This window comes from Neopelma chrysocephalum, unplaced genomic scaffold (assembly GCF_003984885.1).
Source record: "Neopelma chrysocephalum unplaced genomic scaffold, ASM398488v2 Primary Assembly neopelma1_96942, whole genome shotgun sequence".
NCBI classification, from domain to species: Eukaryota; Metazoa; Chordata; class Aves; order Passeriformes; family Pipridae; genus Neopelma; species Neopelma chrysocephalum.
Window position 1 is genome coordinate 2667937 of NW_020925585.1, and position 26527 is coordinate 2694463.

At 39.1% G+C, this 26527-nt stretch overlaps 1 protein-coding gene across 5 annotated transcripts in view; it reads left to right on the top strand.

Annotated features, from left to right (window-relative positions):
* GRAMD2B (GRAM domain containing 2B) overlaps positions 1-23931 on the top strand; it is a 43263-nt gene extending 19332 nt beyond the window's left edge. For 2 of the 5 annotated variants that reach the window (XM_027670885.1, XM_027670888.1), the window contains exons 2-14: positions 6331-6453; positions 9819-9906; positions 10222-10288; positions 11250-11353; positions 13556-13651; positions 14633-14704; positions 14825-14905; positions 15596-15707; positions 16404-16526; positions 16722-16809; positions 17234-17335; positions 19120-19213; positions 20093-20418. In XM_027670885.1, the coding sequence (XP_027526686.1) occupies positions 6331-6453; positions 9819-9906; positions 10222-10288; positions 11250-11353; positions 13556-13651; positions 14633-14704; positions 14825-14905; positions 15596-15707; positions 16404-16526; positions 16722-16809; positions 17234-17335; positions 19120-19213; positions 20093-20182 (1240 nt within the window). In that variant the 3' untranslated portion in view covers positions 20183-20418. Of the gene's footprint in view, positions 1-6330; positions 6454-9818; positions 9907-10221; positions 10289-11249; positions 11354-13555; positions 13652-14632; positions 14705-14824; positions 14906-15595; positions 15708-16403; positions 16527-16721; positions 16810-17233; positions 17336-19119; positions 19214-20092; positions 20420-22660 lie in introns of those variants that run through there. The other 3 variants (XM_027670886.1, XM_027670887.1, XM_027670884.1) reach the window with 3 other exon arrangements.
* Positions 23932-26527: the final 2596 nt, after the last annotated feature.

Here is a 26527-nt window from a genome sequence, read left to right on the forward strand (position 1 = left end):
GACAGGGAATACAGACAGTTAATAATAGATGGTATTTAGAGCAGAGAATTTACATACTTGCTAATGACGTCCGCAGTGTCACAGTGATCTTGCTGATGTCCAAGTGGTAAGGCAGTGTGAAACTTGATCTAGTTATTATGTGAAATGTCTATTCAGTTGGGGAGAAAAACCTGACTTCCTCTGTCTTTAACAGTGTTAGAGGGGTTTCTCTTCAGTATTAACTCAAAAATTTCATTCGTGTTTTTAATAAAGATATAGCAACACAGACATACAAAACTACTCACGAGTGAGTAATTGTGTTCCAAGAGATAGGCATGGAATAAAGCACAGCAAGTATTTCTGTAATTAATTACCTTCATGTATAAAATTAGATTCAGAGTTTAAGGTAGTCCCTAACAATTGGGTTCGTTCCTCTTTTGGTGGCATCTGACATCAAGATTCCAGCTGTGCCTGCAGACATGTTTCATCCTAGAAATGCGTAGGGAAACACATGGTGTGTATGCATGTTTGCCCATCCACATGCCTATTTTATACAGTTAATGTGCAGCTGTGTAACTCTGCCTCCATTATGCCATGTTTGACTGATCTCATGAGAAGAGAATTAACCTGCTCCTTGAACAACCTGAGGTAGTTAAATTTCAGTCTGGTTCATACCTATTCTTATTAACAAACCATTCATGCAGGGTTTCACATCTCCACACACATTAATACTTTGCTGCTCTTTGTATTTGGTATAAATACATCTGCTGGCTGTTTGTTTGATATACAAAAGACAAACAAAATACTGTACTTCAGAATCAGCTGCTTAACTTCTTTCAGATTTCAGCCTTAAGCATAAGCTGTGTCCTAAATATATGGAATTATATAAATACCAAATTGATACATTATGGCCATCTTTAACATCTATTATAGCAGCTGTTAAGCAGCTCTCTGGTCCTGTGTGATTAGGGTAGTTGTAGGTCATTTTCTGCCTTTTTTGATAGTTTGGTGGTGTCAGTGATAGTGTTTGACTTTCCATTTACATGGTAAAAGTGATACTTGGTCTTAGATTAAGTCATGACATTATTTTGAGGTGTTGTTTTTAGGAGATGTCTTTTCTCACATAAACAGTGCTGTGTGCCACCTAACACTGAAGCATGACTACAGAGCTACAGGAGGCATTTTGCTTTGAGTGAACAGACTGTACAAACAGATAACACCTAAGTCCTCAGCTTGTGCACTTTTGTTAGTTTTTCCAGTAGGGAGACCACTTTGCTCTAAGAGGACAGCAGGAGAGCTTACTGTGGAAAGGTATTTTCTTCGGTCCAGGTGTGAAGTAATGGAATTGTGTATAGTATGAAAGCAAGCCCATCAGATAAAGCACTCCAGAATCTAATCACACATGCAAAAAAAATTTGTTCAGACTGGTGTGGCATAGAAAAGATGTTTAGTGGAATGATATCTTCTGAAAGAAGACTTAAGACTTTAGTCCTAGTACAAGGTAATTTGAGATTATTGCTCCTCTACGATGTGATAGGAAAGTCAGTGTCTAGGAGGAGACCTCTGACCTGCAGTGTGCTTAGCAGAGTGTCCTTTCAAGCATTGGTACATTTCATCATACCCTCTTGCAGTCTTCTCTGAAGCATGTTTTCAGTTATGTCTCCTGGATTACTGCTTAGATACATCTCTTCATCCTGCTCATTCTCCTCTGCTTCCAAAGCCTGCCCTAGTCTGTCATCTTGATCACAGTCTACAACTTCCTTGTGAGGGGAAGAGGAGGAGTAGACACTGATCTCTTCTGTGTGATGACCAGTGACAGGACCTGAGGGAATGGCCTGAAGTTGTGTCAGGAGAGGTTTAGATTGGATATTACAAAAATGTTCTTCACCCAGAGGGTGATTGGGCACTGGAACAGGCTCCCCAGGGAAGTGGTTCTCAGCACCAAGCCTCACAGAGTTCAAGAAGCATTTGAATGATACTCTCGGGCACATGGTATGACTCTTGGCAATGGTCCTGTGCAGGGCTAAGGGTTGGACTCAATGATCGTTATGGATTCCTTCCTTCAGAAGATTCCATGATTTGGGATCCTTAAGTATTTGGAGTCTCTTCCTTTGGCTTTTAGTTTCTGATTAGAGACCAGTGTCAGGGAGTAAGAATAGCTTAAATAACACTATCTCTTAGCATTTGGACCTTTCACACTACTTTGATTCCTTTGTCAAATCCTTTTGATCTGCCAAGTAAATCCAACACAACTAAGGGATACAGAATTTCTTTGTGATGGATATTTTCACCCATGGTGTACAAGCATGGTTGTGGACAGTAGGGGAGAAATTAATCCACACTACTGGTTGATCATTTGCAGTAATATAGCAGTCTAACTGCTGCTGCAAAATTAATACTTTTTGTATGAAAGAAACAAAGCAGAACAACAGGGCTTCTAAGGTAACATGGTGATTGATACGTATGCTACATCCACAGAAGGAATGTTGCACCAACTCTGCATCAGCTTTAAACCCTAGGGAAATACTGGTTTGGCTCCAGTTTTACAAAAAATTTAAGTTGTAGCTAACTTCTCCAGTTATTCAACAGGCCTTTCCCCTCCTGCAAAACTGATCTGTAATTTGTGGACCAGGGGACTGGTTTGTCACAACTTATTGTTGCTTCTGAACTTTTAGACCTTTTATTAGGTAGACCAAGTGGTGTCCTGAGAAAGCTTTGTAGAAGAATTTGTGTGGTTGCAGGGAATTAAAGACAGTAACCACCGTACAGTTCTGGAATTTTTGGTATCTTATGTATGCCTGAGAAGTGTTTGTGTCTGGTTCTGTACTGGGGTTGTCAAAGACAACTGTTGTTTATTAAGGCTCACTTTCCAAACTGCGACCTATTATTTTTGTTCAGTGCTTCTTACTCAAACTGGTTTAGAAGGGAACAGGGAAAAGTTTGTATTTTAGATTAATGTGTTTAATTTTTTTTTCTCTAGAAAAAATCCCATTAATATGGTACATTATAACATTCACAGGGAGTTTGAATTCTTCTGGTCCAGGAGAAGATTAATGACAAACAAGAAAACCTTTTGAAGTTCAGAAAATTTTATGCAGTACAAAGAACTTTATGTACATCTGCCAGCAAGTTTTTGTTTCACAGAAATGATTCAGACCAGAAGAGAGGAAGTTCCTCTGACTTTTAAAATATATTGATGAATAATGTATTTTTGAACTTCATTAGAATGAAACTTAGTCCACTGCCTTGGTTTATGGATTTCATAGCACTTTCCCTTAAACACAACTAATGTTTATAATAACTTGTTTGCATACAATGTATGATCCCGTAGTAAGTATAGGCCTTGGCTTTGAAAATATTCCCTATGACAGCTGTTCTTTATTTAGAAACTAGAGACAATTTTTTTTTCTTTTAGATGTTATTTTAAGTGGGTTTGGTAGTAGTACCAAATGTACAATATATGTTCAGTTTGAGAAACTTTTATTTTCGTATCAACAATCCTGATGTCTCAAAGTCTTTTTCCTTTGCCCTGATATTTGCAAATACAGTTCTTTTATGTGCAACTACCGCTAACAGTTGTAGTTAGCTTCACTTGTTTCTTAAATGCTTTTTATCTAATTTTTTTTATGGATTCCTGACTTTTATGGTCTTTTTACAAAGCATTTGTGAATAGTGACTCATGCACAAAAATGTAAGAACTGCTTTAAATTACTTCTGACTAGATAAACAATATTTTACTGGTTTTAGAAAAGGAAAGGAAGATTTAGGAAGGAACAATCTTCTCCAGGAGGTCTTCTAAAGTTCTTCTGATACTTAAGAACCACCTACTGAGTGCTGTGTGGAGCTATAGTTATCAAACGTGTAAGGACAAATCCTTAGGTAGATTTTCACTATGAGAAGAAGGCATATAGGAGGTAGGGTGAAGGATAGGCATAGTGAAACCATGTCAGATAGTAGAATACAGCCAACTGCTACTGCCATTGGCACATGTTGCATGGGTGAGTCTTCTCACATCTGTGTTTGGGTACGTTGTCATTGTTCTCAGCTGCAGAAGACCATCTTAGAGAGGTGACCAGACTGGTGTGAGTTAGCTCAGCATTTCCACACACAACTGTCAGCAGGATTAGCATGTTGAGATACCCAAACTCTCTGCCATCTGAAAGCAGCTAGATGGAATGAGTTCAGACAGTAGAGATTCAGAAATAGTAGAAGTTAGTGGGGAAGACAGATAGGATAGAACAGGCTCATAGGTTTAACTGTGAAGTAGGGACTCATTTATGGATGAGGAAAAAGGAATAAGGGTAGTAAGTAAAAAAAAGCATTTAAGAGTAGCAAAGCATCTAACCATGCTGACAGGTGTAAGTAAACACTAAAACCTGTGTTATAGGGTTTTTTTAAAGTTATTTTTAATACAGAGGTGTGAGACAGGCCACCTGAATCAGTTGCATTGCCAGGTAAGAATAACAGACTGCCCAAGGCAATGATGGGCACCAGTCAGGCTTCAGGCTCAAGCAACTACATCTTAAAAACACTGCTGTGTTATGTAGTCCTATTCACTTGGGAGTTTCCATGCTGAGCTGCTCTTTTGAAATGCAGGTGTGACTGAAGCTGACGATTTTGCCTCATCCTTTCCTTATCCCACTCACGTCTGGTATTCTCTGGCTGCCCTTGGAGCCCGAGGATTTGGGGCATAGAAATATAACAGATCACAAAGACTGTGAACAAGACCTTTTGAGGTTTTGCAGACTCGCCTATGTTTGCACGGAGCACTTTGAGTTGGTAGTTCTGTCTGCATAAAATCTCAACCACTTCGAACAGCTGTTTGTTTGGGTTTTTCAGGCAGATTGGGTTCTACTTAAATCCTGTGAATTGTCTGTTTAATTCTAATTTATATTGGCTGAAAAAAAAAAAGCTAATGATTTGTGATCAGGCAGAGCTGATCCAAGAGTGAAGGTATGGGGTAATAATAGTTTTCTTCCTTATTAATCCTTTATTACTGTTGTAATCCTTTCAATTACGTAAAATATGACTTAGGAAGTATCAATTCAGTGCCTCTGTGTTGGGGAGTGCTAAGGGTTGAGGAAGGAAGAGATAGGGAAATAGCTGCTGTATATAAACATAAAATGCCTTGAGAACCATGGCATTTGTCCTGTGACATCAGCTCTAGTTTAGCTGTGAGGTAGGATAACACCTCATTAGATCTCAATTAAGATGTTCTGATCTTATTCATTAGAGTGTAATAAAAGCAAAGGATCTTTTTTTGTCCTTCCTTAAAGAAGAGAGATTAAATCAGTCTGAGAACCTCTGTTAGCAAAACTTTTGTCTTAGCTGGAAAAGAAACTGTTTGTAGTAAAGACATTGTCACGTGATGGCTGTAGTGTTGCTGTAAAATGGCAGAAATTAAACATTTTAATGGAAAGCCTCTGTAAATGGGGTCATTCATGCCAGGCATTTAATTAGTGGGCAATATAGTTTGGCTTTGTTCTTTCATGCTAAGAGCATGCTTGAGTCTTTCTGAGGTGTCAGGTTTCCACAGGCAGATATTTGTATATATTTGTCATGTCACTTTAAAGTATTGTCATTCTTCAGACCCAGTTATTAATGACAGTTTTTTCAATCTAAATTTTCTGAGTTAATAGTTTATTAGAAAATTATGAAAAGGGAAGCCAGGGAGAGGCTCTGATGGCACCTCTCTCAGCCTTCAGACTCTAGTTCCTTAACATATATTTCTGAGGCAGTGACATGTGATGTGCAAAGACAATGCACTGTGGTGGCAGTGCTTTTGTAAAATAAAACCAGTGCTTTTTGTACTTGTAGAGGAACCTTTATTGTAAAAATTCTGCATGTGGACTCTCACAGAAGAGGTAAGTTAGAGGCAAAACAGGACCCATCTTCCTCTTGCAACATTGAACCACAAATAATCTGCTAAGCACTAGATACTGTCATGCAGGATGTTTTTCTCCCAGCTTGCCAAACAAGTTAATTTCCATTAGTCATCTGAGTCTAAGTACTGAACATGGAATGCTTTTTTCCTAAACGAGACATACTCTTTGGAACAGAAACTAAAGCTACAAATTTTATGAGCGCTGAAATATCCATGGCAGTATTTCAGTTTTCCTCTCTTGCTGAAATTCCAGTACTGGAGCTAAGAATACTGTTCAAATGTATAATACAGTCAAGTCAGTAGATGAAGACTTTTCAGGACCTTAATATGAAAGATATGTCATAATTATGTTCTTTATTATGTGCTGTATTGTCAATATGTTGCAGTGGCATTTGACATCACTATGAATCCTGCAATACACGTTTCTATCTGGATTTCTAATTATTTGTTTATTTTTCCCTCTGCAGTTCAGATGGAGAAAATGGAACAGATGAAAAGAGAAAGGCAGGAAAGTTGCCTACTGTGTTCCTGCAGACCCCCACCAGTGAAATGGAGTATTTTGATGATCGGAAAAAAGTTGATGTTGCTAGGTAATGTCAGAAATACTGTCACTTTTCCTCTGGTCAGATTATTAGAAAGGTTACAACCCATTAAAAAAGCTAGACTGAGTAGCAATATTTATCAGAAATCCTACTTGTGGGTTAGGTTGCACACTATGCAAATAAACAGGAGTCAGCCCCACTTTCCAGGGTTGCTCTGTTACCCAACACAAGCAGTCAGAATAGTGGGAATTTAATCTTTGAGCTGGCTTAGTTTCCTTGTTATAGGAAAAAATACACTGCACTGTTTGTTGCCACTGCTAGTTACAACCCTTTCACAATCAATTTGACAGGCAGTCAAACTGAGCTGCAGTTTGAGTCCTGGCCTATTTCCGGAACACTTTCATGCTGGAATATTGATTGTCCATGGTAAAACTATGACATAAGTTTTAATTTTGGATTCTCAGTTCTATATTGCAATAGATTATTGTAATGTCTCCACAGAAGCAGTCATTATTACTTTGTTGGAGAACTGGAATGCATTTTAAACTCTTCTGAAAGAAAACTAAGTAATGCTAAAATCCTGCTTGAAAGGTTTGCACACAGCTTTTGCATCCTTTTCACTTTGTCAACTGAGCAGTGAATTCAAAAGTCAGTGGTCAACCTGACATTGTGGGTTTGATCACAAGGCAACTATTTAAAAGACATCACTTAATTTCATGAAGCATCTTTGAGGAAAAGATATTTGAAGAAATATGTCATTACTTTTTTTTTTCCCCCCCAAATCTTTCTAGTGTTACGTCTCATAATGTAATTGATTATGTTTGGTGAGGGGTAGGCATGAGTTTTTTGTAACTTGTACTTTAGGTAAGCACAAAAATACATGTGCACATGTATTTCAGAGTTTTCTTCTCTGAGGAACCACCTGAGATAATGCAGCCACTTCCCCTCTTATCTAAGTCAGTCCTACTATACAATCTCTTTCCGACTGGGTCTCCATTATACTTAGGGTTTCTGTTCCTCTCACCCTTAGAGAATTTAATGTTAGTTCTGAACCTCTCAAGTTTAGACAAGTAAAGAAGACTTGTTATGCAGGATATGGTGCAGTAATAGAAACTTCTCACAGAATCACAGAATATACCGATTTGGAAGGGACCCACAAGGATCATTGAATCCAACTTCTGCCCCTTCACAGAACCATTCCCAAGAGTCACACCATGTGCCAGAGAGCACTGTCCAAACGCTTCCTGAACTCTGTCACGCTTGGTGCTGTGACCACTCTCTGGGGAGCCTGTTGCAGTGCCCAACCACCCTCTGGATGAAGAATCTTTTTCTAATATCCAAGCTAAACCTCCCCTGACACAACTTCAGGCCATTATCTCAAGTCCTATCACTGCTCACGAGAAGAGATCAGTGCCTGCCCACCCTCTTCCCCTTACAAGACTGCAGTGAGGTTTCCCCTTAGTCTCCTCCAGGCTGAACAAACCAAGTGACCTCAGCCACTTCTCATACGGCTTCCCCTCAAGGCCCTTCACAATCTTCGTTGTCCTCATTTGGACACTCTCTAATAGCTTAATATCTTTCTTATACTGTGGTTCCCAAAACTGCACACAGTATTCAAGATGAGGCCGCCTCAGTGCAGAGCAGAGGCAGGACAATCCCCTCCTTCGACCGGCTGGCGATGCTTTACCTGATGCCCCCCAGGACGCGGTTGGCTCTCCTGGCTGCCAGGGCACTGCTGACTCATGTTCAACTTGCCATTGACCAGGACCCCCAGGTCCCTTTCCATGGCACTGCTTTCCAATCTCTCATTCCCCAGTCTTTCTGTACACCCAGTGTTGCCCCACCTCAGGTGCAGAATCCAACGCTTTCCCTTGTTGACCTTCATACAGTTGGTGATTGCCCAGTCCTCTAATTTGTCGAGGTCTCTCTGCAGGGCCTCCCTGCCTTCAGGGGAGTCAACAGCTCCTCCCGGTTTTGTCTCATCTGCAAACTTCCTTAGTATCCCTTCCAGTCCTGCATCCAAGTCATTTATGAAGATGTTGAATAGCACAGGGCCCAAGATGGAGCCCTGTGGAACCTCACCAGTGACAGGTCACCAGTCTGATGTTACGCCATTCACTGTTACCCTCTGTGCTTGACCTGTGAGCCAGTTGCTCACCCACCACATGATGTGTGTATCCAGTTGTGTGCTGGGCATTTTGTCCAGAAGGATCCTGTGAGAGACAGTATTGAAAGCTTATGGAAATCCAAAAAGATTACATCAGCTGGCTTCTCTTGATCATCTACGTGGGTTACCTTGTCATAAAAGGAAATCAGGTTTGATAAGCAGGAATTTCCTCTCGTGCAGCCGTGCTGGCTTTGACAAAAAACTGCATTGTCTTTCAGGTGTTTTTCAATACCTCCTGGAATAATCTTCTTCATAACTTCACGAGCAGCTTTCTTTCCCCATTGTATCTTTAGCACAGCATGTTCTTCAGGTCATTCTGTATAGGAGTCCTGTGATGTGTTTTTACTTCTGCCCTTCAATCTGCAACTGAAGGCATCTGAAAAAGAGCTGCCTGATTTTTATAGTGTGTTGATATGTATTTGTTCTGTGCTAAATAGCTCTCAGAGGTAATGTTCTCTTCCTGATTTATGAAACAATTATTGAACCTCTCTGTTTTTCTGAACAGTCCAGGCCATTAATTCCTCCCTTATAAAACAGACAAAACTTATTTTCCCAGCCATCCACAGAGACTTTCCTCTGTAGTTGTTCTTCTCTAGAGTTGTATGATGGGTTTTTTGTTTTCCAGTATAGATGCCTAGGGCTGTACAGGTACAGCTTCCTATACAGCTGGCACTCAGAATTTCGTTTCATCTCCTCTAGGGTTGCTGGTTATCTTAATGATTTCATTACACTACACAACACAGTTCATAGCCATCCTCTGACTTGTGCATGTGTATTTCTTCTCTGTTGCACTTTCAAACGAGCTCACTTCCTGTAATACACATTCATAGCTTTCAGCACACTACCTTTCACTCTCAACTACTAAGTTTTATTTTACTTCATCATGCATTAGTAAGGAATCTGATTAGTATTAGTATTTCACATATTGCCAAGAAACAAATTAATGTGAAGCTAAACACTGTAATAGCTAATTCACTAAGTTGTAAATTGTCTTGAAATTTTTTTACTTTCTTACAACTAGTAAATAATTTAGAATATCCCTTCTAAATTAAAAGTCCACCTTCAGGGAGAACTGACATAATTTAAGAATAAGACATACTCTTTATTTCTGTATAATTCTTAATGAATTAGATAATAGTTATTTAAAGGATTAATATGTTTCATGGAAAAGCACATCCTGTTGGTAACATACGAAGACTAATGAACTTAGGCCAGGCTTATATCAGATGCTTTTTTTAATCTTCAGGACAAAGAGCAGCACAGATAGTCCAGTCCTGCCAATGGATATCAAGAGTGACTCCAAGATTGAAAGGAAAAAACGTGCCTCAAATCAGGTAGGGCAGAGAATTTACTTGTTTGTTTATATATGGTAAGAGTAAACACATAACTACCATGAGAAGCCTTTCGTTTAGCAATATTATAGTTCGTGGTTGTATAAGGGTATAGGTTCCTTTTGCATCAGTGTGTTAAAGTCTGGGTAAAGCAGATTATAGAGATAATAGGCACACAGAAAAAAATGAGGATTTATTGTAAAACAAGTGGGCAAAATGAGAAGGTATGGGGAGACCAGGAAGTGGAGCAGGTCACTTGATTGTCAGACTATCTAATAAAGTATGTGTCTTTTGGGTGTGGGGCTTTTTGTTTTTTAGCTGAAGGCAAATGCACACTTTCATAAGCTGTTTCTAGATGTTCCCATTGATGAGCCACTGAAACAAAGTAAGTATTAATCCCTGTGTCATTGTTGGCTGTGGATCCTAGATAATGTAGTTACCCAACAACTGTGGTGCTGTACAAGAGGAACTACCTACATTTTAAAAACCTTTAACTCCGGCTGCCTAGAGCTCCAGGGCCTTCATCTACATGCAATGGCCATTTTGATGTGATCTTGCAGATCTTAAATCATTTTGGGCTTGTTTGGGAATAGTAGCCCACTTTGCAATCCTCAGCAGAGTAGCCTAGTGCAGTATTTTTTGGTACTGAATCTTCCTGACTAAAGGCACTACTGAGACAGCACTGGTCAAGTGATTAGCTTGAGTTTTTGCTGTTGATGATGCTTTGATACTTAAAAACACTAATACGAAATGGACATCAAATGTTTAAATATTCTACTGTTGCCCGTGGTACTTACAACAAGGGAATTCTACATAGACGTTTATAACAAATGTTTCTTAAAAGTAATACAAGGAAGGCAGTTCATGAGTGAGAAGTGGTTTGCTCAATGTCTATGCAGTAAAAGCAGTATTACTTTATGTGTGTTCTACCTCTGGTCATCTAGTTTAGACAACTGCTATAGAGCTAGAAGTTTAAAGCTAAAACTTTCGTTAAACCCTTAACATTTAAGTAATATAGTTACCTAAAAGCTAGTCAAAAAGTTTATAGGAAGCTAGGTGGTAGTCTCTCAGAAAGGATTTTTGACTTGTAGAGACCAGTTGCGTGTTACTATTCATTTCAGTCATCATTCTTCAAATATTTTGAGCCTAAACTTAGGCCTGTGACATCTTCTGAGCTTGTCAGTGTCAGTTAAGCATTGAAAATTTCGAGGTTTGACAATGTTTATCAAAGGTATAAGTCTAAATATAATATGGCTTTGAAAAAAGAACAAAACAAAAGCTGAATTGGCTTGGCTTTGCTGGGGTTGTGATTACCTTGAAGATTATAGAGTATCTATTTGTTTCAGGCTTTACCTGTGCTCTGCAGAAAGAAATTCTGTACCAAGGAAAGTTATTCCTTTCTGAAAACTGGATTTGCTTCCATTCCAAAGTTTTTGGTAAAGACACTAAGGTTAGTAAAATCTTTATGTATGGAATGGTAATGCTATTCTTAACAATTTGTTCATCACCAGAAGTTCAAATTATTATGCAAGACTAGAATACTAATATTTCTAAGTTTTTTAAATACAGTCACTATTTAGAAGTGATGCCCAAAATTCACTCTAGAACTGGAGCACTATTTTCTTTATTAGAGATTGAATCTCTTGCTTAAGGACTTTCTGTCTGAAAAAAAACCTGATGAAAGGAGAGGATCTGACAAGCAGCAGTGAGGGTGTTGTGAAACCTGTATAGCACAAACTGCAAAAATGTCTCTCTTGGGGTAAGTATGTAAAAGAGGAGGAGGGGAATAATGAAGGCTGAAAAGTATTAAGGACTCCAAGACTATAGTTGGGAAACTGGGGAGAAGAATCAGCATATTTTAAGGGAGTTAAAGAGGAAGAGCTAAAACTGGCTTCTGACTTGAGTGGCAAAGCTCTTTGAAGCATTCTTTTATCACTCCCAGGAAGAAGAACATTCTTAGCAGTCAGATACACTGACAAAGTCTCCAAGATGCAAAGCCTCTATTGCTTAGAACTTGTAAAACAATTTAAGCATGCTGATAAAATGTTTATTGTGAGAAATAGCAGATCTACATGTTCTAATAAAATTTTTTACGTGAATTCTACCTGCAGAATTTTTTTATTGAAAGCTTTGGTGCAGGGAACAACTATGCAAATCAGGAATTTTGAATACACGGTGAAGACAATTGTGCGTATTCAAAAATAAGAGATTGCTTCAGCAAGATTGAATAGGCTTTGACAGAGATCACTTTCTTTCTAGGTAGCTTTTATTTGGCTATATGTTGGCCTTGAGCCTTTCTTGAATTTAAACATTGTCTTACATTTTTAAATTGTTTTCCAAGTTGCCTGCAGGTTAACCTTGTATTCTGAAATAATTATTACTTGAGATATTAATAAAGTAGCAATAAAGCAGTATTTTTACCATTTCAGTCTAATACATTAAGCAATAAGTAAATGCTTAATCCCACTGAAGTACACTTTAGTCCTGATTACAGTAATGTTATCCATCAAAATAGCGTGCAGTATCATCTCTGATTCAAAGCTCTTGGAGGTGAATTGTGAACTGACATAGAAAACTTGTAAGCTGGTTTTTTTGTACCTCGTAGTAGGATTTCTCTTCAAACAGTATTTGGCAGTCTTGTAAGCAACCTATTATGCAATAATGTATTTTTTGTTACCTGGAACAATTTTTCATTTCATGATTTTGTGGTACTGTTCTGAATAAAAGTTAACAAGAAGCTGTGCACAGAGTAACTTCATTCTCCTCTAGTGACATGTTTTTAATTCAGTTCTGTGATTGCTTTTTGAACAATCTATGGACACTTTAAACCTTGTTTCCAAATTTCTCAGATAGTTGTGACAGTCTGTGCCAAAGGAATTTTTAACAGGATATGTACCTTAATCATGTATATCCAGGATTATTATATTTGCCTAAATCGCTAAGCCTCTAAGCTTTTCAACTGAGCATCAAACCAGATATTTGCTCCTTTGCAACATGAACTTTACAAGAAGAGCCCATGCAGAATATCTGAAGTGAAATTCTCTGAAACATAGTAGATGTTAATTAAGCTAATGGGGTTGGATGTAAACACAAAGCAGGAGTGAAGATTGAGAACTTTGCAATGTAAATGTAGTCAAGCCTGGTTGGCACACACAGGAATCAGTTTAAGTCAGAGTGTGTGTGGATATTGGATCTTTCAATATTGCTGAAGGACAGGCTGTTTACTCACCTGCTTGTTGCAGATCTGCAACTGGTGAGAAGACTTTTGTGTTCACTCTTCAACAAGCTTCTTTTGTCTGATGTGTTCTGAAATGTTTGGTTTCTAAACAAAGAAGCCTAGCTCTAAGACTGGTTTGTTCTGCAGATCTACAGTGAACTAAGCCTATATCTTGTGAGACCCAGAAGGGATCAAGAAAGGAAGACACAAACAGAAGCATGGATTAGCATTTCATAATAGCAGAAGTAGTTAAGAAATAGTAATAATCTGGAACCATACCTATTCCATATGAAATAATAGTAATCAGGGATGTAGTGGAGAAATCTCTAAGAGGGTCTGGCTTATCACAGTTGGTAGGCTGCCCCTTGCGAAAGGTTGTGTTGCAGATTTGTGTGCACATGTTGGGATTCGAACACTGCTTCGATCTTGTTTCAGATTAGTATACCCGTGCTGTCAGTGACACTGCTGAAGAAAACCAAAACTGCCCTTCTTGTGCCAAATGCCCTGATCATAGCAACAGTCACAGATAGGGTAAGTACTGGTAGAGGGCAATGGTATTGCACCCTACCCACTTTCTTTTTTTCTACTTTTTCTTTCTTCTTACTTACCAGCAGTAATACGAAGGCATCTGGAAAGTACCGAGTGGCCACTTAAACAGCTATGGGAATTGGTCACATGTGGGCATTTAGAGTTAGAACCCTGAGGGATCTGGTTTGTTGGGGAATGATTCTAACTACTTCTGCCTCCTCTCTTTTGACAGGCAAGGACAACTTTTTTCCTGTTACTAGTTTCCTGTTTTTTTTTCTTTGGATCTGCAGTAAACAAAGCTATGTAGAACTTGGTGAAAAAATAAAAACAGAACCACAGAATCTCTGTTTGCCACCTGTTCTCTGTAATCTTTTATTCCCTGTTTTCCAAGATTGCTGTTATAGCATAGAGGGAACTGAAACAGCTGGGTCGGGAAGTGCATGCACAGAAGGTTACCTGCCTTGGCAGCTCTGACAGTCTTGTTTCATTTACTTGTATCTCTTACCTAACCAGCCATACCTTAGACACACAAAAACTGGCTGCTTACAGTGATATTCAGGAATAATAATTGCATCAGTCAGTAGGAAGTGTGATTAGCCTAAGAGCAGCTTTAGAACCAACATACTTTCATTGCACAAATATTTTGTGGGTACAGGAGACTGAACACTAAAAGCAAGTTTTGGATTTGGGATTTTGTTTGTTTGGGGTTTTTTAAGGGGTAGGTAAAACATAGCAAGGAAAGTGTTTTTAAAAGAAAGAACAGATCTGGATTATGCTCTGGTTCCTGCAGCAGAACATGGTAACTTTTATGTGCCTGTTGTGATTAACCTCAAGTCATAGGTTTAGAAGAAGTGCAGGTTTTTCCTGCTGTACTAAAGTTCTTGAAAGTAGATACTGCAAAACCACTTGTAAGTTTTATTTAGATAAAAGGAAGCTTGTAGTGTGTACCTTTTCTCAAACAATTGTTGAACTTTTGTTTTTCAGTACATGTTTGTCTCCTTACTCTCCAGAGATACCACCTACAAGCTGTTAAAATCTATCTGTAGACATCTTGAGGTAAGTACTAGTGGGAGTGAAGATGGTGTGTAGCTTTGTGTTCTTTATTACTCCCTTTCTGCTGTTAAACACCAGGTAGTTTCCGAGTGTGTTCCTGTTAACACTGCTGCTTTTTTTCAGGATACAAGCGTAGGCAACAGTCCAAATCCCTCTTCTGCAGAAAACAGCTTCAGGGTTGATCGTCCTACAACCCTCCCCCTGGTAAATGGTTTAGAAGTTTGTTCTTTTATTGCATGGCATCTTTCATTGCAAGTACTGTTTATAATCTCTTATGAAAGGAAACTGATGGAAATCATGACATCTGCTTCTCAAACTCCATGATTTTTTAACATTAGAAAACACTTGGAGCAATTAGCATAGGTGTCATTTTAGCTGATTACATGCAGTGTATATACATGCATGTGCTTTGGATTTATCCCACAGGTTTGTATGTTCTTCATATCTCTGTTTTGCAATCAGGTTTCACTGTACTCAAAGTTGCTTCATCATCTGCCATGAATAGTTTCTAAAGTGTTTCTAGAAACACTCCTTCCTCTGTAAGCTTGTTCAGATATATGAAAAAGCTATGTAGACTCATGTGATGACCAGAGTCTAAGTCTAGTAATGGCCATCCTGGACTCTCCAGTTTGTATAATTTAGCAGTCTGACTTTTGCACACAGACTTAATTTCTTTACTTAAACAAAAGCAGGAGATGAGGCTTGAATTCTGGTGATCTTACAGATCTTATTTTTCTAACTTGATGTCAACATCTTGATATCAGAGATTATTCCTGGTTAAACAGTTTTAAAGCTTTAGTTTTTGGTTCTAATTGCAGAGGGAGGTTGAAGGAAATCAGATTGCTTAGATTTAGAACAGAACTGAGCCTTTTTGTCATTTTTTCTCCCGATCAGGATTTCAATGAAGATTATTCTGATCTGGATGGAATAGTACAGCAGCGAAGACAAGATATGGAAGAGTCCAGCAGCACAGGCTCACAGACACCAGAGCTTGAATGCTTCCAAGGTGAGTGGGGTCGTGGAGCCCCAAGAAAATGAGTATGACTTAGTTCTCAGTTATGCTTCTGTAATTCCCTTCTGATGTGGAATCTACACTCTCCACAGTCCTGGAGAATTATGTGATTTTTGAGGTCTTCCCCAAGTCCCCAATACCTGCATTTTTGTTATTATATCCCTTTGCAATCCAGACTCAGGCAGTGACTTGGTCATCAGCAGATCTCAATTGTCACTACTGCTTACCCATGCTAGCACAGATACAATGTAGGAGCTGTTCCTGCTTTGAAACACAGAAGAAAAATACTTAACACTGGTGCTTGCAATCTGCTGTTGTCTCAAGTTGTTCACCTAATTAGCAGTAATGCTGTGTAGAAACTCACTACATATAGGTTAAATGAGTACAGCAGTACTTGTTTTATGTAGCCCATGCTGAATGTTACTTCATGAGTTGCCATCTTTCAAAGGATATGGAAATATGCATGCAACATACATTATCCTTTTTCAATCCCGGTGCTTGTTTTTATTTTGTGTTGATGCAGAATTCATATGTAAACTGTTTCAAGGACACAAAAATCTGCTTTGTATCCAATGACACAAATGCACCTTTTAAAATCCTTCTCTTCCCCTACTGCTTGACTAACTTAAACTACCAGCAATTTCCCTTGACTTCATATTTCAACTTTATTAAAAATCTTACTTTTGACAGATTATCATGTCGTAGAAACACAGACTCACTTGAAAGTTTCCAAGACGGAGGCCAAGTCTGTTCGTTCAGATGCACATAATAAACGTGGACCTGATGGAAAAGCCCGAAACAGTCCTCGAAATGGTAAGGAATCAAGGGCAGACTCCATCAGCTGAAGTTACTTGAGATAAGTTTGCATAGTTATGACAGTTCGCATAATTTGGAAGATCTCTGTCTTGGTTTTCCCTCTGTTTGTATTACCTGTTGCATGCTTCAAAACACTGTTTGTATGCTGTGGTCTGCTCCAATCAAAGTAACATTTGGTTCTGTTCTTTGCAGGCCATTCTGAAGCTTTCAGGTTCTTCCACAAAGTGAAGTCCCAGAAGCTCTTATCTCTGAACCATGTGCTTGTGTTTTACGCAGTTGTGTAAGTTAGTGATTAATACCAAGATTGTCCAAATTAGGATTTTCTTACATTTACAGAATTGATATAATCTAAGCTTACCTGGAAAAAGGAAAATTATTGGGAATTGTGGCCTTTACACTTTTCAGAAGTATATATATATATAAGCCTGCTGGGACTGGCCTTGTGTATGCAAGGGGTCTTTTGATTCAGGAAATGTTTGCAATATGTAAGTACTTGCAAATTCATTTTTTATGTCACTTGAAAAGCCATACTCAAGGCTGAGACTTTCATAACTGTATGAATACCAGTGATTGTGTTCCTGAAGTGTTTCTAAGAATGATACCTTTATTATTGAATATGTACAAGTAACAATTTAAGTGGCTTTTAACTTTAAATTTGTCAGTTACTACTAAAGTTTCCTTAAATTTATTCTTTTCTCTTGCAGTGTTTGTATATTAATATTTTCTACCTTCTACATGAGATATAAAATCAGTGTCCTGGAGGAACGTCTTATGTCCATCACATCCTTTGATTCACATATTAAGGAGTAAGATACAGTCTGTAAAACACTCACTCTGGGGGTTTAAAGTCTTTTTCAAGTCTTTCTCATGTTCATCTATTTTCTTCAGAAACCACTGTAATATTGCAGTGCCTATGTGATCCTTTAGTGTTCTGTAGTTCTTTCATCTAGCCTAATCCCAACTTTTTGTTTCAGACTATTAGTACAAATGTGATATATCATGGTGTACTACTGTCTTGAGAATATTTTAGATAGCTGTGAGTAACTTCACTGTAAACTGCTGAAGTGAGCAGCTCCTTTCCAGAGCAGTAATCCTTGAAAATGGTGTAACTTCTGTCTTCAGTCTTGATGTAATTTGATTAGTCTAAAATAATAGAACATACTGCATAATCTTTGGGCCAGTACATCTGTCTTGCTTGTGTACCATTTTCTAAAGCTTTGGGCTGCCTATATTCTCTTTAGAAACTGATATCCTGTCTTGCTAAAGTAAAAAAAACCTACACCAGAAAACCAAACCAGACCAAAATCCAAACACACCAAGGGACAACAGTTCTTTGTGTATTTGAAGAGGAAATAGGGAAAGGAACCACCGTGCCATAAATAGTTCCTTCCTGTAGCTAATCCTGGCTATCATCTTCCCCTGTGGTTAGTTTGTTTGTTTGTTTTGTTGTTGTTGTTTTGTCTCCATGTTTCATAGATAGAAAATATGCAAACATTAAATGGAGAGGCAGTACAGAGGCATGTGTTTTCCACAGCAGTTTGCCACCAGAAGTTGTGTCGGTTTCCTGCACCTGTCAGAGGACAGAAGGCAGTTAACTGGATACTGCTGAAAATACTAATCAGTTTATTGAGCCTTATATTTTGCATTAGCTCTTCTCCCCTTCTTATAACAGATTTTTTTCCTGAGCTACTCTGAAAAACATGACTTCAAAAGTCATTTGTAAAGTCAGTGCAAAACCTGTAGCCACATGCAGCATGAATGGGAATGCTGACGGCTGGAGAAGCACCTTATGAAAAAAAGAGAGGGAAAATAAAATTCAAGACAGAGCTGACTCAGGCATCGTGGAACTGTCTGCAAAGTGTTTCAAACCTATATCAAGCTCCTAAATAAGTGTGCTTTTTAATTCAGCTTCCTTTGATGACCCATCCATGAAAAAGCATGTCACTCTGACATTGCACTTTTGGTCATATCGAACAATGACTGGCCTGCTTATGACCCAACTGCTCTCAGCTGTCATGTGTGGAAAGCAGTAGGACTTGGGTGCATATGTGAGAAGACAGAGCTAAGTTCTTCATAAAAAAGGGATAGGAAGGAAACGGTTCTCTATCTTAAAGGGCTTTGTGTTTATATGTTACCAACAATGCAAGGAGTGGGGTAAACCTGCCTTGCATAGTAGGTGATGTCAAAAGCCTTTTTCTCACTTCTGGCATATTTTTATTAACAGAATGGTGTGTTGCTCTTCAGAAACTCAAGACAGTCCTGTTTCTGGTGTTCTGATCCCAAAGAGTAAAAGATACAGGAAGGAAGATCTAATGTGCACTTCTACATTCTCAAGGGGGTGGGCTTTTTGATTTCCTCCAAGTCATAGGATGTGGAACTTATGCACCTTTTCAGTGGAAATAGCAGTAAAGTTTTACATCAAAACTTCTGGAGAATGAGACCACATAAAGAAGTGACTTAGTACTTTGTTTCTGTTAATAAGTACAGTTCACAATGTTGCCACTGTGTTGCCTTCTATAGGTGAACCCCAGTTCTATTTTACTCTTTTTTTTTGAGTCTGTTACACTTACTTTTTCATTCTGTTTGACAGAAATCCAGTGCACCAAGGTTTGGGATCTCATCTTCAAATTAATGCTGATGCCCTTTGTGATGAGTTAACTGCCAATCTTGTGAAATTGGAAAAGGTAACATCCTATGATATAATCAAATGCTGATAGACTAATCAGGTTCTCGCTATGTTTCTATGATCTGTTATTTTGAAAAGTGTCAAGTTACCTCCAGATTTGATACCAAAAGCTGGCACATTTTCCTAGACAAAGGACTGGTTTTTGAACTACAAATTAACCCAAGTATAATATTGGTATGTGTAGGAGTTTGCCTTGGCCTGATGCTTATAACTAGGAATACTGTCCCTGAAGTGGACACTTCAGGAATGATTATTACATGTAGTGATCTCAGTTCTTCTTTTAATATATCAGGGCTAAGGATTTTGAACTTAACCTTTGTGACTGTTTGATGAATTTTCCTGTTTGGGGTTTTTTTTTGAGTTTTGTTTTTTTGATTAAGAAAAACAATGCTGACTTTCATATAACTGCAAAACTAAATGTATTTGGTGACTTTAATTGAAAACTACACATAACAAGAGGGTTTGCACACCTTATTTCCACTTCAGGTGTTGTGGTGTGCTAACTTTGGGCAGCAGTCAGATGCCTACCCAGCCACTCTCTTACTCCCCTTTCTTAGTGGGGCAGGGGGAGAAAATAGGAGGAGAAAGCTTGTGGGTCAAAATAAAGGCAGAGAGACTGCTTCCCGCTTACCATTGCAGTCAAAACGTACTCGACTCAGGGGAAATCAATTTAAAATAGTACTAAGTTAAAATAGATTTGAGTATTGATAAACAAGGACAACCAATAGAACACCTATCCTCTCCCTTGTGCCAGGCTTAACTTGACTCCTTTGCTGCTGACTCCTAACCCACATGGGACTAGTGGGGGGATTACATTCAGTGCATTACTGTTTTCCCTCTTCTTCTCCTTTCTTCACCCATTTTCCCCCTGCTGCAGTGCGAGCTCCTCCAAGAGCCCCAGTTCTCAGGAAATGCATGCTTTGGCATGGATTCTTCATGGGCTGCAGTGTGGACATCTCTGCCATGAAGCACCTCCTCCCCCACCTCCTTCTCAGAGCTTGGGGTTTCTTTTGCTGTTTCCCATCCTCTTACTCTCCTCCTGTCTCTGTATGGTGTTTTTTCACCTTTCTAAAATACTTTACCAGATGGTCCACCACCCTCATGGCTGGGTTGATGCGGTGGGTCCATTGGAGGCTGCTGAAATGGCTGTGTTGAGCACAGGGCAGCCCCTGATTCTTTCCCACAGCTGCTGCCCTTGCAAAGCTTGTCCCATCCTGCCCCCAAACCCTGATAAATGCATCCAGTACAGATGTATGAAATGTTGTGTGTTGGGAACACATACTAAGGTCAAGAATAACAAAAGTACTGGTGGAACAAACCCAAAAGTTACTTGAATTCCTATGTGCTTAAGTCACATGGGATATTTTTGCCTCTGTTTCTAAAACTGAGTCTGTGCCAAGGCCTTTCAACACCTTTTTTCCCCAAACCAAGTTTGTCAAATAGCATAAAGCTAAGATTATATAATATCACCTCTGTGGCACAGATTTAAGAAATACTGCCAAAAAGGAACTTCTTCCCCACATCTTCATTCCCTTGTTGTGGAAATCTAGAGTAATGCTATCATTACCCCTCTCTGTGCTCTGAATAATAACAGTGTGAGTACAAGGGGAAAATGCTTTCCAGATGGTTACCAGATAGAATCTTTAGCCAAATTAGGTCATTTAAGAGGTTACTGCTTTCTAGCTGTCTGGGACAGGCTGGCGAGATGGTTCATGGGAGGCCTTATTTCAGTGGGAAGCCAGCCAGCCAGCCCTTTGCAGCAGGGCTAGGCACTTTCCCACTACCTTATATAGTCTCTGCTTGGAGACACAGTAATAGACAGCTGGATGGTTGGATCATTCAGCTGTTCCCAGAGAAGTTACCCCCCTTAAGTCATGTGGTTTTTTCATTTGGTGTCTACAGGATTGGACCCTTAAAAACTTACTTGACAGCTGTTCAAGACAGTGAAGTGTTCTGCATACAAGATAAATCAGTATTGCCCGTAGCTGCATAATGCTACGTGCTGGTTCTCTCTAATCTAGATCAGCAGTGGTTAAAACAGAATGTTTGACCCTACTCTTTGTACTGCAAAACTGGTAGAAATCTAATAGCTTTTTGTTCTCTGAGCAAAGTTACTACAGTTGGTTAACAGTTTCATATGCTTTAGCAAATAGTGGTGCAGCAGCAGAGGTGGTGTAAAAAGTAAGAGTAACTTGTCGTCTCTCCACTTACTTCTTCTATAAGCGCAGCACTGTAAACTGGAGCACAGAGATTATCTAGATTGAAAACTAAAAATTATTTTGCAGTTAAAAGATGTTCAGTGCAAGAGTATGTCGCAATGACTTTTTCAGTGTGACCTTGTGATTTTTACAAGCTCTCCTTTATACCTGGAGCCAAGGAACTACCATGGCTTACCAAAATTCTGCTAATTTGGCATTTAATTTTATTTAACAGGTTGTTGAAATGCACCATGTGTATCAGAGGATAAAGCGTTACATGGGGGAGGGAAAATGTGTCCTAATATTACTCATTCCCTTACGCTAACTTGTCTTGTTAAAAGGAAATTCATGCTTGTGTTGTAACTCTTAAAAAATTAGGTACCTCTTACTGTTTCCCTTTTCCCCCCACTCTTGAAAACGGTATGCATCTGGGATAGAAATCATGAAGTAGGATTAGAAAGTGGTATCCTTGAACAGGAAGTAAAATGGATTCTCAAATAAAAACCTGAAAGTAGCTGGGACTAAACCTGTAACCAGTGACTGTGAGTTACTAAGATACTGAGATATCAAGTACTTGTGTGCCAGGGGATGTGACCCACTATATTCCCCCCTCTCTGCTTTTAAGGACAAGGAGATGAAAGGTGGAATAATAGGCTGTGTAAAATTAGGTCTGTACAAATTATTCTTGAGGATGCCACTGGCTGGCATTGCCTTCAGTGTAGCTAAGAGAGGATGACCCACAATCAGTGGACTAAACCTGGCAAATGGGACGCATCTGCTAATGGTTAGAAACCTTATTTTGCTGTGCACACATCATAGAGGAAGCTGTTACAAAGCTGTTTGAATTATCCACTTAAACCATAGAGCTGTGACTTGGAAGTTTGAGGCCTTTATCAGATTTTGATCAAGCTCAAAATAATTGGATTTCTTGTCCCATTGCTTCAAGCTGAAATTTTATTTCTATCTTATTTTCTCACACCTAATGAAGGAGAGAATCTGTAGGAGAAAAATGCAGGAGATAGATACTCATAATATAAAAGCTAGGTATCGTGATGGTCAGTTGTATCTAGGTGTTTCCTTTGATGCTAGTGCAGGAAACATTTAACAGGAATACCATTGGTATGAATAAGTTGACAGAATTAACATTCACAGAGAGTACATTGAAAAGCATGTCTTGATCTTATTTTTTATTTTAAATGCAGTATAACACTTCTTGTGTCCCACCTGTTTCCTTCTCTTTTTCTAAGATACAGAACAACTTACAGAAACTTCTTGAAGATGGTGAATGAAACATCAATATTCTTGGATTGCTTCAAACCTCATTCTTCTGTCTTGATAGTTCCAAAGGAGCTCTGCTGGCCAGAGTTCAAGCTTCTTTATTTTCAGTCCAAGCCAAGCTTAAACTACTGTAAAGCTCATGTCATAATGCAAAAAGTCAGTTTATTCTTGAACATATATCTATATGTTTTGAAAACATACATGGTTTGATCTACATGTATCTATGTGTTTTAAAAATATGGGGATTTTTCTTTCTCTTTTGTGTGTGAATTACTGGACTTCATAGCTTGCTTGATTCTAGACTTGCTTACACCAGTGCAAACCTGGTCCATATCCTTTTACCTCAACATTTGCTTTATGCCTGTTGTCATACAAATGTAAATGTGAAGAATTTCAGTCATGACTGATGTGCTGAAGTGCTGTGTGAATGAGCAGGTATCTGTTTTAGCTTTGGTTATGGAACGGTGCTGTGCTCTTCATTTTTACTTACTTCTTTGCACCCTGACATCCCAAAGATCAGAAAATAGATGCCTCTGCATTTGGGTATGCAAAGTCATGAATGTTTGAGGTGTGCTCAGTTCTCGGGTGCTGTAAAAAGGCTCAATTCCACCTTCTGTGACATTGTATCACCACTGAGGGTAAGGTCTGTTTCTACTGAGCATTCAGTTTCTATTGGAGTAAAGCTTGAAATCTGTATGGACTTGCCAACTTACAGTCTAGTTGTTTATGAATGGCAGAATGGGTGTGACACACCTGCACAATTTAGAAAAGCCACTTGGTTTTTTTTTTACCACTCATGTCATCTCTGTCCTTTACGTTAGTCAGTGTGAAGACCCTCGGTCAGCTTTCCTTGGAGTTGAATGGGGTTTTGGTTGGCTGAGCAAGTGCAATTTGTACTCCAGTTAGTGGAAATCTAGCCTTGGTATGTGACTCCAGGGACTGGATATTTCCACATAATAGGGACTAGCAATTTAATGGTGCAACAATATAAACAATCAGTAGAGTGAATGAAAAAGTGGACACCTGCTTTGTTTTATCACATACTATTTTTTTCAGAGTGCCTAAGATGGGGATTTTTAGCTTTCTGATTCACCAAGCAGGCTCATTAGTTTTTAAAAAGCAATATTTAGGATAATAACAACTACTATCTGTAAAGTAACAGTATTGTTTGTAATATGCTATGCATTTTATAACCATTTCTGTGAAATGTATCTACTATGTTTAAATAAACTTTTTTAAAGCAAGCAACTTGACTATAATTTGAAAGAACCCAATTCCATCCATCAGTTTTAGTCAAAGGTCATAATTATGAGGCTTATACCTCACAGTACAAAGTTTTTGCAAAACCCAGTACACAACAGAAAGGGTTAGGAATTGTATCCTGCTACTGTCCTTGCTCAGTTGTACATGAGGTCTTCCCAGACTGCAATAAGAACAATACAAATTTGGCCCCCAGAGTTTTGAGGAAATTTTAATAACTTTCTGAAGGTCCTCAAGGTTTCTCCTTGAAGGATATTGGATGAGTATTGGCATGCTTAGGCAGCTTAGAGAGCCCTGTGTGCTCTAACATGGCTGCCTGGCTCAAGACTCCACCAGAGCACAGTATGTAAGAAATCTGTGATATTTGACTGTTCTTCCTATTGAAGCCTCTACCTTTGCTTCTTCAGCTATCATGGCTTTATTGGAAAAATCAGTTTCACGAGAAAAGCATTGAAATAAGTAGTTTGGGTTTTTTCCTTCTTTTTCTATCCTTTTCCCTACTCTCTTCTACAGTTACATGGCTTATGTAATGTTTTGGACTCTAACCTCACTCTCTACCTTTTCTACTTCCATCCCTTGAATTCTGTATCAGTAACAGAAGTCTGTAGCTCTGTTTATGGTTGAAAAATTGATGCCACGAGTCACCTTTATCAAAGGAACTATAAGAAAACTTGATTGTATCCAGCAGCTGAACTGAGTTAGCCAGTTACTCCATTACATTGGAAACTCTGTGCTTTGCTTTAGGAGAACAAGGAGAGATATAATATTTGGCATGTGCCTATGTATATCAGGCAGGCTAACTCCTTATCCTTAGCCATAAGTGAACAAAATAATTACTGGAGGGAATGAGTAATCAGAGGTGGAAGTATGCCCTTTAGCCTGTTGCAGCAGCATGCCTGGGGAGGTGAGTCTGGACAAAGGTGTAATGGTATCCTTCAAACAGAGGAAAACAAACTAAGCTCCAGAGAAAGAATTGTCTTGTGACTTGGAGGTCATGTGAGGTCACTGATGCGATTCAGTGTGGCCACTTCTTGCCCTTCTGTTGCTACCCTCACCCTCCTTTTGCTGGAGGGAGGAGAAGGATGTCCTCGGGAATGTCACTCTTTTCAGGTGTCGGTGTGCAGCTGGGCAGTGAGAAGTACTGAGGTACTTCAAACAGAGCGCGTGCAAGACCCTGCACAGACAAAGTTTGCAAGCAAGTGTAGTGATTTAAATCCTGATTCAATCTTACGCCTAGAGAGGAGGGGGTTTGCCCCAGTCATGTTTCAGAGGAAGGTACCAACAGCAGTGATAAGCAAGGAAAATCTGCTTCCTGTGAGGCTGGGAGTCTGTTAAAGAGTAGGGGGACTTCTCCTAAGATCTGTGGTAGGTAGTACATACAAAGGCTACGAGGAGGGCTTTTGCCTTTCGGCAAAAGTACAAGTTTGCAGAAATAGGAAAGATCTGTGACTTCAGGGAAGTCAGAAATCCACACAAAATGCTTAGCACACACTCCTAATAATGAGCATTCATAATTTGCTGCATAGGCTGCATAGAAATCTGCTTTAAAAAGCCAACTTTAAAAATTCTTCCATGTTTGTTTTTCCAATTTTATCTGTCTGTTGTCCTTCACAGCATAGAGGCTAGAAAAACAGCTGAGTTCCACCAGCCATGAAGGACCTAATAGGAGTACCAGGTTCTGGGAAGATACTTTGAAATTGCAGATGAAAGGCAAGAGGGACACATCACTAATGTTTTCTCTAGTTGTAGTTGGTGACCCAATATTTTTTTCTAAACAGTCTCAGCCCAACCTTCTTCAGTTCATAAGAATGCATCTTGTAAGGGAGAAGAGGCGAAGTAAACACTGCTTGATTTTCTTTCTTAGAAAACAATTTTGAGGAGGCTCCAAAGACCCTTTGGTGCTTGTCAGCAGGAACCACAGACAACACCTGACTTGCCAGCAAGTGGTCTTTGAAAGAAACTCCTGGCCTGCCGAGAGTAATTTAAAGTGTTTTTCTCCACTTCACTGGTATGAACATATACGAAATTGCTGATAGTTGCTGGGTAGAGGGGAAGGGAGGACAGAAGAGAACATGGAAGTATATTACAGGCATGACTTTTTGATCTTTTGGAATTCTTCTTATCTTCAGGCTGCTGTCAATGGAAAGAGTCCTCCTTTCCATTTCTCCCCTCTTCCAGTTTCATGGTTGCTACTTTCTTGTGCATTTTTCACAGGTAGCAAAAAGGAGACAAAAAAAGTAATATGCATTTGGAGAGGCTGGTTGGGTTGAGGGGTTGTTGAATTAGTTTTCTGCCAAATCATGTGCCAGACGTGTATCAAGTTAGGATACTGTTGGTGTGAAGGATGCAGCTAGCACTCTAAGAGAGAAGTATTATAAAGCCCCCCTCTCAGCAGAACATGAAAGGCAGTAACTCCCATTAGCATTTGCAGGAAAGACAAACAGTTTTGTGTGTGGTTTTATGTGGGCTTATTTAATACTATTAACTGCTTTCACATGAACCTTCAAACAGGTGTGTAGTAATGTTTTTTGCTTCCTGCTACGCCTGCACTTTCATTTCCATGTTTCCACCTAATA